Source organism: Tupaia chinensis, unplaced genomic scaffold (genome assembly GCF_000334495.1).
Source record: "Tupaia chinensis unplaced genomic scaffold, TupChi_1.0 Scaffold000600_1, whole genome shotgun sequence".
Lineage (NCBI taxonomy): Eukaryota > Metazoa > Chordata > Mammalia > Scandentia > Tupaiidae > Tupaia > Tupaia belangeri.
Window position 1 is genome coordinate 8,138,889 of NW_006160117.1, and position 14,887 is coordinate 8,153,775.

The 14,887-nt window shown below is 34.3% G+C and overlaps 1 protein-coding gene across 1 annotated transcript in view; it reads right to left on the minus strand.

Annotated features, from left to right (window-relative positions):
- Positions 1–14,887, minus strand: part of DMD (dystrophin) — a 1,496,890-nt gene that overhangs the window by 996,183 nt on the left and 485,820 nt on the right. Inside the window, exon 15 of the mRNA XM_027775723.1 lies at positions 1,157–1,332. Within this exon, the coding sequence (XP_027631524.1) occupies positions 1,157–1,332 (176 nt within the window). The remainder of the gene's footprint in view (positions 1–1,156; positions 1,333–14,887) is intronic.

The window sequence follows — 14,887 nt, forward strand, 5'->3', positions numbered from 1 at the left end:
AGGGAAAAAGTGTGTATCTTTCCCAAGAAAGTCATTTAATTATAAAGTTTAAATCTTTATTTTATCTGTATATAATCCAGAATATTTTCTTAAATATAGATCTAATCTAAAATATTTTTAGATCATGCTATTATTCTTCAGCTTTGGCAAAATTTGTGCATGTGTCTGTGTGTGTGTGTGGGGGGGTCAACTAATGTGTGCATTTCATTTAAGAATATGAATTGTATCTACTTTCTGAATAATGAGGCAGAGCAAAGGAGGCCAGAGGAGGTTGGCAAAGATTGACACAATTCCAAAATCTTCTTTCTAATATAACTTAACTGAAGACATTCATTGGTGAGTTATTCCAATAGGTGAATATTAAAATCCACCTATTATGTAAATGAAATATAGGATGCAAAGGTTTGCAATGAAAGTAAGTTTTCACTGTTCATAAGGATAGCATCATTTGGTCAACAAAGACCAAGTCCACCCTGATCAAACAAGACACATTAGCATCAACAACTGGAAACACAATGTCAAAATTTCATTTATAAAATATCTATGCCTTCCAACTGCAGCTGCATTTATTTGGCTCTCTGTGTTTTCAATACATTCCAAGGGAAAGTTAAATGCTGACTGAATTCAACAATAATCTTTTGGGGCTTTGTTTTCCTCTTTAGATGCAATTATTTTCAGCTAAAGTCTTCAAGAACAAACTAACAAATACAGTGGAACTAAAGGTAAATGTTACTACTGTGCTTTTTAGCATCATAGTCATATTCATAGCTGTTAAAAACTCTAACCAAGGAGCTGTCTTTTCTATAAAATATTCATTTATACTCATTTTTTTCTCTAGTTCTTTAAAGGATAACTGAGATTCTGCTTGCTAAAGATGAATATACTGGATACTCACATTTGAACAGTCACATGTGATTTTTAAAAACTAACCTGAAAGTTTAAAATAGCAGAAAAGTACTAACAAGCAACAAGTATATATCTTAGTATATGAGAAGAAGAAATAAAAATTTCTTTACTGCTATTCACTAACATGATGGATTCCTCAGTGCTGGTGCCTTTTGTCCTGCTTATAATCTTCTTTCATGAAATCTTTTTAAAGGACAGTTTAAATAGGTTTGCTAAAATTTTAGAATTCCTATTTTATCTGTCATCCTACCTCTTTTTTCTTTCTGCCAGCTGTTTGCAGACCTCCTGCCACCGCAGATTCAGGCCTCCCAACTTCTCCTGTAGAATATTAGCATCGGTTTTTGAGGACTGTTGAATTATTTCTTCCCCAGTTGCGTTCAATGTTCTTACAACAGTTTGCCGCTGCCGGATGCCATCCTGGAGTTCCTGGAAGACACCAAAAAAGCAAAACAAAAATGAAGCCCCATGTCTTTCTATTTGAGAAAAGATTAAACAATGTGCTACCACATGCAGTTGTACTGGGAGAGAAAGAAATATAAAAGCTCCATGTGAAAGTTGCTCTATGAAACTGACATGCCCATTTCCAAAGGATGCAAGATGCAAAAACACCTTTTATGTGTCAGTTAAAAAAGCACCCTCTCAGTTCAGCTCCAGTTTTTATTTTTGTAAGCTTGTCACCTAGAGGATGTTATAATGTCCTACAAATCAATTAGTTGGAAACCTTCTCAAGAGCAAATTCGATTTCTTGTCCCCACAAGGATGTTCCATGTTTAATAGTGTATGAAGTGTTGTAAAATTTAAACGTGAACAAAGTATTTGGGTTTCTTAGTGATTGTCGATATGAGAGGTGAAAAAGAACAAACAGAGTTTAGCCGCGGCATTTTTTTAAAAAACCTCTAGAGATATTTAAATAAAATTAATTACTATCTTAAAAGGAAATTTATTTCCTCTTCTGTTTGCATCAATGTATTTTGCATTATAAAGCCACATAAAACTGAAAATTAATTGCTTTCAGGGACAGCCCATCAAGAAACCCCGAAGGTAAAGTAATAAATTTTAAAATAATCTATAGCAACCAGAACATTTTTATGAGTCATTGATGGTGTCAAGTTTAATATCTTCTTCTTTTTATCCTGAATAAAATTTTAAGACTAAAGTGTCAGAAAAATAATTTCACTAAAAAAGAGACTATTATAACCAACTATGCACAAAACCCAAAATGCTTCTTTACCATTAAGTAATAGAGATTATTCTCTATGTCCCTTCTTTAAAAATATAATTAAAATTTATAAGACAAGTAAAATAAGTTTAAATCCTAAGCTTAGAAAATGAAACAATATATGAGAACTTGAGATATCTACCATATTTAGATCTAAATCCTTATGTTATTGATAGAATAATGTCAATATGCAGAATACTCTTCTAATATATTTGATTTAAACTGTATAATATTCTTATATTCTTCTCCCCTTGACCTGATACCAAGCTCATAATAGACCTTGGTACATTCTAGTCCAATAAATGAATGCGTTCATGCTTTCTGACACTGAGTCAAATCTTCCTTAAATTCTCATTCCTCATAAATTTGCTGGAATTTTTTTACTACGCTTATGTAAAATCATTTTTAAATACTGGAATTTTTGGAAACATGTTTTAGCAATTTAAATACTCCATAATCCAGCAAAAAATAATTAAACCATTATATTCTAAGCACACAGTATCTCACAACAGATATAAAAGTATGCACAGCTATTAAACTATTCACAATTTGTTGTGACCATTCACTCTTGAATGCCTGTGATATAAACTCTAATAAATGTATGACATTTCCTTCCAACTAGTTGCCTTTGTTCTGCTGCTAACATCTCACTCTTTACCACCTGTTCAGATCAGTGTTGCCTGTGACAATCACTGCTTAGTACCAGGGACACCAATTGTTAAAAAAAATGTGTCTGTATTCCTATCATACAATAAATTTCTTGAGGTCAGAGATTGTGCGTAATTCATAATTATGTTCTATTCCTTAATACAATATTCATTACCTGAGGGGTTTGAATAAGTATCTGCTGAGTGAATGTATACATCTATGAATAAAGGGAGTGGGGAAGGAGAAAAGGGAGGAAGTAAGGAAGAAACAGAAGAAGAAAATATGGGAGGAAGAGAGAAAGGGAGGGAAAGAAAGGAAGGAAGTTTAGTCTCATCATTGACATGGTATTATTACTATAAATACTCATCATTGGGCCTTTTAGATAGTCAAAGAAAAAAGCCCAAAATAGGTATTCAATAACTGGTAGATCAGAAGAAGGATTATCAGGACCAGCAGATGGCATAATGGTTATGTTGATGGACTCCCATGTAACTGGTAGATCAGAAGAAGGATTATCAGGACCAGCAGATGGCATAATGGTTATGTTGATGGACTCCCATGTAGTCAATCATGGTTCGAGTCCTGGACCCGGTGGCTTAAAACTCAGACCAGGAGCATGTGTGTACATGCCCAAGATGCTGAGAGAAGAATGGTGGAGAAGGGATTGTTGTGTGGCCATCCTTCCTAGGGGGTGATTTATCCCTTTCTATCTCTCTTTCTCTCTGGCAAGCACATGTACGCTATAGCAAAAATCTCTCAAAAAAAATGAGAGAAAAAAAGAAGCATTACCTCAGTAGAAGAATGAACAGGAAAGACATCTAGGAGAATTTGGAATTTAAAGAATTGGTAGTCAAAGGCACATGGAGGGTTGGGGCAACAAGAGGATGACAGAAGTCAAAAGCCTGTGGTGTGCAGTCTTCGTTATCTGATCCGAAGTATCCATGTGGGTTCTTAGTCACTATGTAAGAGCAGGAATTTAGGGACAGGTGCAGCTCTGGGCATACACTGGGGCCTTCCCAGAGAGAGTTTCTTATTAAGGAGTCTGTTGTCCATTAGAAGGCCACAGAAAACAACTGAACTTTAAAATAAAGGGTACCAAGATTAGAGCTATGTTTCTGGATTATTGTGAAGCAGAGTCTAGGCTAACATTGAGGCAGGGAAACAGGTAAAACAACTAGGACAGGAGTCTGGGAGATAGATATTGGGGCTAAAGCGAGAGTTTAAACAGTAGACCAGAAAGGGAAGCCCAGAGGCATCATGAACTGTTAAGGAAAAATCAACGAGACTTAGAAATAAACAGGAAAAATGGGGGAAAACTGCTTAAAACTTAGAAGTCTTATAGGGAGGCTTAGAGGAAAAGATTAGAGTTCACATGAGTATGCCCAATAGAGTTCATTATTTATAAGTAGGCAGCCATCAGATATGTGCTATAACCTATTATATTTTTAATTCTTTTTAAAAATTTGACCAGAGAAAGAGAATGTGAGAAAGCAGGCCAGCAAGTCCAGAACTTGACTCGCAGTTGACCACATAGGAGTCCAGCGCCTTAACTACCACGCCACCGGCCGGCCTCAGACTTCTCAAATTTTAATTGCACAGGAATATCCTAAGAAATCTTGTTAAGCTGCAGATTCTGATTCAGTAGGTCTGTGAAGGGACCAGAATGCTGTATTTCTAACAAAGTTCAAAGGGATACTGGTACTGTTGGTCCAGGAACAATGTGAGTAGTAAGTAATGCAGTAAACACTTTTGAGTCTCTGTTAAGTAATCAGGAAATTCTTATTGCTGACCATAATGATATAAACTAAAACTACTTTGGACTTTTTATCTTGGCCCCTTTGCTTTACGTCTTTGATCTTGGCCCTTTTACTTCATGGCTGATGGCTACAGTGGCTTTTACAATCCAACTGTCCAATCAACAACGGGTTTATTATGCCTGTTTCACAGATAAGAGAGAGAACTGAATAGATGCCTGTTTCACAGATAAGAGAGAGAACTGAATAGCTAAGAATGAAGCAGTAATTTAAAATTATTATATCTCATTTATGAACTATTCCAAATCAGGGCCTTTAATTTTCTTTTTGAATTTTGTGAAAGAAGAGCTCATTAAAGAATCTAATTCTTTGTGTGAGATGATTTTGTAACCAGGAGAAATATTTACAGTGTGTGGCCTACTCTGGGAGACTTTTCAGTGTTAAAGCCTAAGAGAGCAAAATAATGGATCAAAACAGAAAGTAAAAATTTGTATGTACTGTTTTACAGTTAGCCTCTGAACTAGAAAAAGATAACATTTGATTTACAAAATTGAATGTAAAAAATCTCAATCAACTTTATTCACACAGTGAAAACCAGAAATTAATTTTAATTCCTTAGCTTCTAAATATTTTAAGTACTGAATTATTCATTACCAATGAAATTTCTAAGCTTTGATATCATACTAATGTACTGTTGTCATAGGCATCCTTATCTATTTCTTTGGCAATTAACATCTAGTCTTAGTTTTGGACAGAAAGAAAATCATAATTAAATCTTTTGGATTATTCATCATAGTCAGAAAGCTTATTGTGTTTTGATTCCAATAATAAAGCATTTGTTCTTAATAAGGAGTGCATATCAGACTCCCCTAGGAGGTTTTGCAAAATATAAAAGCCCAGAGCCTAAGCCTACTACCCAAAGCCTTTTGAGTCAGAATCTCTGAGGGTAAGGGGACAAAGGTGTACAAAACAGATATGCTATACAAAAACAAATTTTAATAGGTAGGCTAGAGATACATGGAAAGGGCAAGGGAGCAAAAGGAGCATATTTTAGAAATACTGCATTATTGGGATCAGCAGATGGCATAATGCTTATGTGGCTGGACTCCCACATAGTCAACCCTGGTGCAAGTCCTGGACCTAGAGGCTTAAAACTCAGGCCAGGTGTGTGTGCATGCATGAACAAAATCCTGAGAGGAGGATAGAGGAGAAAGGATTGTAGCATGGGGTAGGGGGTGATATCTTACTTTCTGTCTGTCTCTGTCTCTCCAGCAAGCAAATACACCCTATAGTAAAAATCTCTCTCTAAAAAAAAATTACTGTATTATTCTCAACTTCTTTAATGCTTCCTAAATTGAGAAGTATTCCTAAGTTACAGAAAATGACATTGTTTTGTATATGTAAGTCCTTCGAGTGTGGTTAATTTGAGTTGAAAAAAGAACTTCAGGCAGAGAGAAACTGCTACATTTGTATAGAGGGAAGAATATGAGAAGAAGAAACCATTGCTCTTTACATCAAAACATTGCATACATTTTAGAAAGTATATTTGTAAAACTTGAAAACTATGAAAACATAATACATGCAAAATAACATGACAAATGAAGAAAAGGAAAAGCTAATAAGGAGTTATGGGAAATTGTCCAGTGACAAATTAGATAAGCTACATAGGAGATAAAGAATTGTCAAGAAAAAAAAAAGAAAGAAATTCACAAACTAGGGAGCAAAATAGAAAACAGAAGAGATAAAATGTGATTGGGAGAAAAGATAAAGACTGAGGGAAATAGAAAAAAGAAAAAACAAACCACTCAGCAAATAGATGTGTCAAAAATCCAATCCTGAGATTTGCTTGAAATTCTGTTAATGAATTATTTTGAGACAGATTAATCATTGAACTTTTTTACTGACTGGTCAAGAGAAAATATGTAACAAGACAAACTTGCTATTAATGTTGGTGCCAAATGAATTTATCATCATGTGCTTTAAAGTACTACATGCTTTACAAGCTTATCTCAGGCTTTGGGCTTCTTTACCAAGAAATGATGCCCTGGAAAAAAAAATCATATATTCTTCAATTTCAAGTAGAGAGTCAATGCAAAGAATTTATCAAAAGATTTTTTTAAAAGTATGTACGTTGGGCCAGCAGGTGGCATGGTGGTTAGGGCGTTGGATTTCTCACATGGCCGACCATGGTTCAAGTTATGGATCTTGCAGCTTGCTTTCTCATTCTGGTGAGATCATGTACACCCTATAGCAAATTTAAAAATCATAATAATAAATAAAATTAAATAAACAGTTCTTTTTTAAAAAGTATATATATGTTATACTTCTATAATTAGAGATCTGAAACTGAGGGCTGCCTATTAAATGTGGCCTCTGACATGCTTTAATCTTAGAACATTGTTTGCCTCGTTATTGAATGCATTTAGGTGTGGTATGTATACATTCTACCACTTTCAAAGGCATTTGGATTGGTAACTCTTGCTTAAACAAACAAACAAATAAACAAAAACTGTTGCTATAAAGTATAAAACTTTGAAAATTAAATAGGTTTTATTCTGTTAAAAATCAATGGTAGCCCTCTCTAGGTTCACAGCTTTATTCAAATCCTACTTGGCTTCTAAATAATTCCTGAGGACTTCAAGAGAAATACCAAAGAACAGTTATAAGTTTTTTTTTCTCTCCATTTATTCAGATTTGTTAAGAAAACAAATCGACTTTTCTCTGATAAAAAGGCAGCTCTTGTCCACAGCTAGGCTTGCTGTTATTAAGTGATTCTGGTAATAGAATACATGACTTTGGGCATAAAATTATTTCTACATAATTACTAGCAGGGTTTCAAACACATGTGAGGTAGTTCATCATGGAACAAATTGCAAATAACCAATTACACAAAGAAAAAACCACACTGGCTTTTATATCTTATAGGTCATTTTAAAATTCCTCATCCCTCTTATTTCTAGAGGTATTATCATTTTAGAGTCACCAAATTATTTTTCCAAAAGCCATTTGGTGGGTAGAGGGGGGATACAGTGTGTATATGTGTATGTATGAAAAAAGCCATACAACTGTCTTTTAAAAGAAAGACAAAGTGCGAATAGAATAGATTGTAGACTTGAAATGCTTAATTAAAAGGTTTGATCTCATTGGTTTGGAAAGATTATAGTTCTCCACTGGTATTTGTTATGCCCTATGACATATGTTACTCCATGAATCAACTACTTAGAGAGCACTCTCTATGGGCCAGGCACTATGCTAGGTGATCATAATCATTCATTGCAGGCAGAAGAATAGACTAGAGAAGTTCTACAGCAGAAGTTGGAAGACCAAGTAAAAGTCTTGGTATGAGGAAAGATGCTAGCTCTAACTGGGGAGGCCAATGATGAAATGGAGAGAAGTGGATGCAACCAAGTGGTATTTGGGAGGTAAATAGACAGGACTTAGTCAGGCCTTGTAGATAGGAATGAAGGAAAGGTTATCAACTGTGTAGATAGGGATACTGGTCTGGATGTCAGAGAAAATATGAGTACTGAAAATACAACTGTGAGCATTATTGGAGAAACTAAGTTTAAGATTTCTGATGTGAGGGCCAACAGGTAGCATGGTGGTAGGGGGCACTGGATGCCCACATGGCTGACCACAATTTGAGTCCTGGACCTGACACCTTGCTTTCTCACATTCCCCCTCTCACTCTCTCACTCTGTCCGTCTCTGGTGAAATTTTAATATAAATAAATAAATACATGTAAATAAAGGTAAATAAAATAATTCTTTAAAAATTTTAGAAAATGATTTCTGATGTGGGTTGGGCCTTACATTTTCATTGAAATTACCTATTATAATTCAAGCATATATTGTGGAACTTTATGAACATTCACATTCTTATTGCTTTGTAGGAAAGCGAGGGGAGTAATTTTGTCATTATTGATCCTTGCTACATCTACTGTCTTATTTTCATTTTCTGGCAGAGAGATTGATTAGTATCATGATGGGCATGATTTAGAAAGTTGGGAGGCTATGTGATTCTCCACAAATATATATATTTTTAAAAAGAGCACTGTTCCCATCAAGCTCCTATGCTTTCTCATCCATCCATTGATAAAAATCAATGTCCAAAGGTGATTTAGAAGTATTTCAGTGTTGCTTTTTAAGAGATTAGGCATTAAACTTGCCCCTTATCAAACTCCTATTCTATTTTCATTGGAATTCCACATGTTTTCTCTATAGTATTATCTCTAATGAAGGTAAATTGTTCAAAACAGGTAAGTATTCTCTTCAATGTGACTTACACCAATAAATACTTAGGGTAAGTACTCTGTATCTGAAGCTTTACGATGATAAATAACCTTATATTTTCTTAACACCCTCAGTTTAATGGGAGAGAGCATAACAAGCAAACAACTATACACAATGCTGTGTTACAATACAGCCATGGAGACTATTTTAAGAATAAGATAGATCAATCAATTGTATGATTATGTGAATGGTTATGGATATACACATGTGTGTGCCTGCATTTGAGGAGATGGTAAGGAAAAGAAGCTGAGATGCCGTGGTAACTATGATTATAAATGCCTTGTGAATTATTGGAAGGTATAATAGCAGGGATAGTGACTATAGATACCAGAGACAGTACAGGAGAGTTCAGATAATAGAGGGTAGGAGGGGGAAGATTAGGGGACAAAAAACATTTCACAAACACAGAAATGAAAAGTTATCAATTGATGATAATGTTTATGGTAATATCTTTGACTGATATGCACTGCATTCATGCTGGGAAAATAATTTTGTACACTGTAAAGATGTACAGTGATTAAACGTAAATTTACTAATGTAAATAAATATTAAAAATTTTTAAACAATGCCTTATGGTAAATTTTTGGCTTTGTTTTCTTTTATATTGTTTTGTTTTGTTTTTTAATTCCATATGTCACTAGGAATAGTGCTAAGTACTGCATAGCTTAATAATTGTCCAAGAAATATTAGTTGATAAATTGAGCCAAAAACTAGGCAAGACATTACAAGCCTCTTGATTGGTTTCACAGTTGGGAAAGGTTCAAAAGTAATTTTTGAAATATATATGACACCTTAGTATGGAAAAGAGACATTAAAAAACAATCATGTTTTAGCGAAGTCTCATCTCTTACCACAAGTAATAAGTTATCAAGGAAAGATTTAGTTTCTTGGGCTCTTGAGAATGGAAAGGGCCCAAAATAATATAAAGAGGGATAAAAACAGATCTCTCTGTCTAACATGAATTAATTGATTTTAAACATGTAGCTTAGACTACAGAACCCCCAAGACATCAACTAGCAATCTACATTTAAGCACAGGTTGGTCATCACTAAGCCTTATCTATCTCTCTCACCAAGTTATGCAGGCATTAAACACAAGTAGGCTTATAAAACAAAAACAAAAACAAAAATAAAACCTTGATTTCTGACGTTAGGTTTCTTATTTTCTAACTCATTATCTGTTGTTTGATTATGCTCCTCTTCTACATGGAATTAGATGAAAAGAGGTGATGATAAAAACAACTGTGCATCTCTTGTTGACTGACTACGTTTACCTTCATTAGCAAAAATCATTATTAGCTTATTTGCACAATATCAGCCATCTGTAACTTACAGAATCATACACAAACTAGAGAAACCAAAGGATAAACTAAGCAGAAGACTTAAGTAATTCTTCTGTTACAACTTCTACAATTATCCATGCAAATTCCTACAGGGTTAGAGATAGTTATAAATGGAGGTAAAAGCTAGCTATTGTAGGTTCATTTCCATATCACTCTAACTTGTATAGAAGGAAAAATTCAACTATCATATATAAATGTTTTTCTCAATTTTTAACTCTACGAAAACTTCCCTTTCAAGCTACTGCCCGGCATTTCAGAGCCCATCCATTTGACTAACCTTCAAAGAAAATATTTTCAAGCCAATGATTACATCACCCGTGGTTTCCCTCGTTAATTTCAGTATTTATTTGAATGACATTAATATTACCCCATTTACCAGTCTGGATATCACCAGTACATCCAGTACATCTTTGTTTTATCTCTCTCTTTCTTTTTCCCAGTCCAAGTCCAATCATATGGATCCTAATTGTCACACTTCTTGACAAGATGTACAGTGATTAAACGTAAATTTACTAATGTAAATAAATATTAAAAATTTTTAAACAATGCCTTATGGTAAATTTTTGGCTTTGTTTTCTTTTATATTGTTTTGTTTTGTTTTTTAATTCCATATGTCACTAGGAATAGTGCTAAGTACTGCATAGCTTAATAATTGTCCAAGAAATATTAGTTGATAAATTGAGCCAAAAACTAGGCAAGACATTACAAGCCTCTTGATTGGTTTCACAGTTGGGAAAGGTTCAAAAGTAATTTTTGAAATATATATGACACCTTAGTATGGAAAAGAGACATTAAAAAACAATCATGTTTTAGCGAAGTCTCATCTCTTACCACAAGTAATAAGTTATCAAGGAAAGATTTAGTTTCTTGGGCTCTTGAGAATGGAAAGGGCCCAAAATAATATAAAGAGGGATAAAAACAGATCTCTCTGTCTAACATGAATTAATTGATTTTAAACATGTAGCTTAGACTACAGAACCCCCAAGACATCAACTAGCAATCTACATTTAAGCACAGGTTGGTCATCACTAAGCCTTATCTATCTCTCTCACCAAGTTATGCAGGCATTAAACACAAGTAGGCTTATAAAACAAAAACAAAAACAAAAATAAAACCTTGATTTCTGACGTTAGGTTTCTTATTTTCTAACTCATTATCTGTTGTTTGATTATGCTCCTCTTCTACATGGAATTAGATGAAAAGAGGTGATGATAAAAACAACTGTGCATCTCTTGTTGACTGACTACGTTTACCTTCATTAGCAAAAATCATTATTAGCTTATTTGCACAATATCAGCCATCTGTAACTTACAGAATCATACACAAACTAGAGAAACCAAAGGATAAACTAAGCAGAATACTTAAGTAATTCTTCTGTTACAACTTCTACAATTATCCATGCAAATTCCTACAGGGTTAGAGATAGTTATAAATGGAGGTAAAAGCTAGCTATTGTAGGTTCATTTCCATATCACTCTAACTTGTATAGAAGGAAAAATTCAACTATCATATATAAATGTTTTTCTCAATTTTTAACTCTACGAAAACTTCCCTTTCAAGCTACTGCCCGGCATTTCAGAGCCCATCCATTTGACTAACCTTCAAAGAAAATATTTTCAAGCCAATGATTACATCACCCGTGGTTTCCCTCGTTAATTTCAGTATTTATTTGAATGACATTAATATTACCCCATTTACCAGTCTGGATATCACCAGTACATCCAGTACATCTTTGTTTTATCTCTCTCTTTCTTTTTCCCAGTCCAAGTCCAATCATATGGATCCTAATTGTCACACTTCTTGACCAGTTGTTTCCAAAAGCATTGCTTTCCCTCTAATCTGGTTGTTCATTACACTTCACCTATGTTAGTATGAAAAGGCACAACAATTACTATCTCTATTCTGGATAAATTCTCAACTAGAAGTTATCATTTATCCTATAAAATCTTACTGCACTTGGATGGTGTCTACTTTATGGTACTGTTTATAGTCTATAAAAATTTAACTTCATTATTTTGATTGGAAGTTTATCATTATCTTTAGTGGAGCAACATTGTTTTCTTTACCTTTGAGTTTTTCAACAGGCTAATCTGTTAGTTTAGTTTAGTTTTGTTTTTTAAACTAAATGACTAAATGAATGAATGCATCTCTTTCATTGGTATGCTAGGAAACTGCAGAAATTTTATGTGTGTTGAAGGCATCTCTAAGCATAGCACATGCTGTAAAAATCATGATTCAATTATATTTCTGTACTTTTAAATACCTAGTAGATGTCTAATAAAAGATTCAATGAGCCAAAGTTTTAAAAGACAAACTATCTCAAGAAGACTGTGATGCTTTAAGAACAAAAATTTGGCAATATAATGGCAAATGATCCCTGTGAGCATAAAACAATGGGTGGTGTCTAACAAGTTGCAGGGGATCCTCAAATGAGCTCACATTCTAAAAGGTTAGGAACGTAACTGAGGCCAAGTATTCAAAGAACAATACAGACTGCACAGACAGTGAGGAAAAGTTGAGCCTGGTATAAATTGAAGCTCATAATGATGTTAAAGACAACATTCAGAGCCTTTTTACTTTTGTTTGGAGAAGGAATCAGAAAGACAAAAGGATCACTGATTGGGGCAGAAAGGGAAAGGTTAAGGATAGAAAGAACACAGAAAGCAGAACAGCTCAGCTCCTCTGGCTTGTCTGCTCTGTCAAGGAGAATGTTCGTCAGACTGGAAAAGGCAGAATCCTACAAAGGAAATGAAGCCCAAAATAAGTGAAGAAATTTTAAAAGAGCACCTTGCTGTTCTAAATGAGCTAAAATCTATGACCCCAGACCAATTATATTCTAGGGAAATGAGAGAGTTTGCACAGTACGGTCCTACCCTGCTGCCAGTGGTCTTTGAGGAACTATGTTAACACTGGAGATGGGCAAATGTCATCCCAATTTTCAAAAACGGGAAGAAGTCACCGTGACTGCTTTCCATCTACTCCTGTTAAAGAGCATTTCTGGATGACTGACTGAGGAGCAAATGAATACTCCTGAACAGAGGTGATGTGGAGGCAGCTAATTTGGGTGTGCTTGACAACTTGTTCTTACGGTGTACAATTGTGTCTGTGTTTGTGGTTTAATCCCTATTGCTGCATAAAAATTGAATTTCACATTTCTAAATGACTTAACTTTGTTTTTCAGTTAACAAAATTGTTCCCAGTTCCTAAAATGAAGTAACTATACAAGTATTTCATTGTGTTCTACCAAAAAACCCCAGCATGATGCCCAATTGCTCACCACCGATAATGGACAGAAACAATGATCTGGTGCAGAAACCATTTTGTGTACTTTGCATAGCAACAATATGTTTCCTTTACACAGGAACAGAACAAGAGGAAATAACATTGTAAGGAGGTTGAGGAATCTGTGTAGGAGGGAGACTTCTGAAAAAGGAGGCAGGTTAGAACTAGACTAGATGGGGACTAGGTGGTGTAATGGTTATATTGCTGGACTCCCATGTAGTTGATGGCAGTTTGAGTCCTGGACCCAGTGGCTTAAAACTCACACTAGGTGCATGTGTGTGTGTGTGTGTGTGTGTGTGTGTGTGTGTGTTTGTGTGTGTGCCCAAGATCCTGAGAGGAGAATAGAGAAGGGATTGCAGATTATCATCCTCCCTGGGGGAGGGGGTGATTTCTTGCTTTCTGGCTCTCTGACTCTTTCCATCTGTCCGGCGAGCACACACGCTCTATGGCAAAAATCTCTCTAAAAAGAAAGAAAGAAAGAAAAAGAGAAAGAAAGAAAGAAAGAAAGAAAGAAAGAAAAGAAAAGAAAAGAAAAGAAAAGAAAAGAAAAGAAAAGAAAAGAAAAGAAAAGAAAAGAAAAGAAAAGAAAAGAAAAGAAATTAGACTAGATGAGTAACCAGAAAAATGTTAAAGGTGATCTCTGGGAAATGACAATATTGTTTACTTTTATTCTTTTTGCATTCTTGTTTTTTATCACTTCGGATGTACTTTTACAAAGAAGAAGTATAGTTTTATAATTAGAAAAAATAATGCTAAAATCATTTGTAAAATAAAAATCATATAATCTTACCCAAAGAAGATATTTTACCTGGAAGTTTTATTCAGAAATGATGGAATGGACAAAATAATCTTTTCTACTCATATATTTTAATTATCCAATTGCAATATACTTTTATTATGAAGTTTTTTGTTTACTTCTTTTTGATAGTGTGAGACAGAGAAAGAGAACGGGAAAAGACAAGCACCTTTAACAGGGTCTCATGCCATTATCTCTTGTTAAATCCAGGAAAGGCATTTATCATATACAAATTTTGATTGAATCAAATAAGTTATCAGTTATAATAGGCAAGATAATAATTACAATTTTCCTCTTATAATAATATCTTATTTTTACACATTTACAAAGCAGAGATGATTATTCCAGTTGAGACACGAACAACTTATAAGGTAGGAAAGAAAAGAGTTATCACTCCAATATCCAAGATGAGGAATTGGGTACCTACATGACTTAACTAATTGTACTAGAGTTATCAAACCCAAGTCCAGGACCCAGATTATCATTACTTTTCATTGAAATTTCCATTACACGGTCCTGGCTCTTTTTTGTCTCAAGTACCTAGATATTACAAAAACATAAAAAATGGAAAATACACAAAATTGGGCAAATTGCATAGCTGCTAAAATTATTGTGAAAATAATAAACTAAATGCTTTATTATTATACC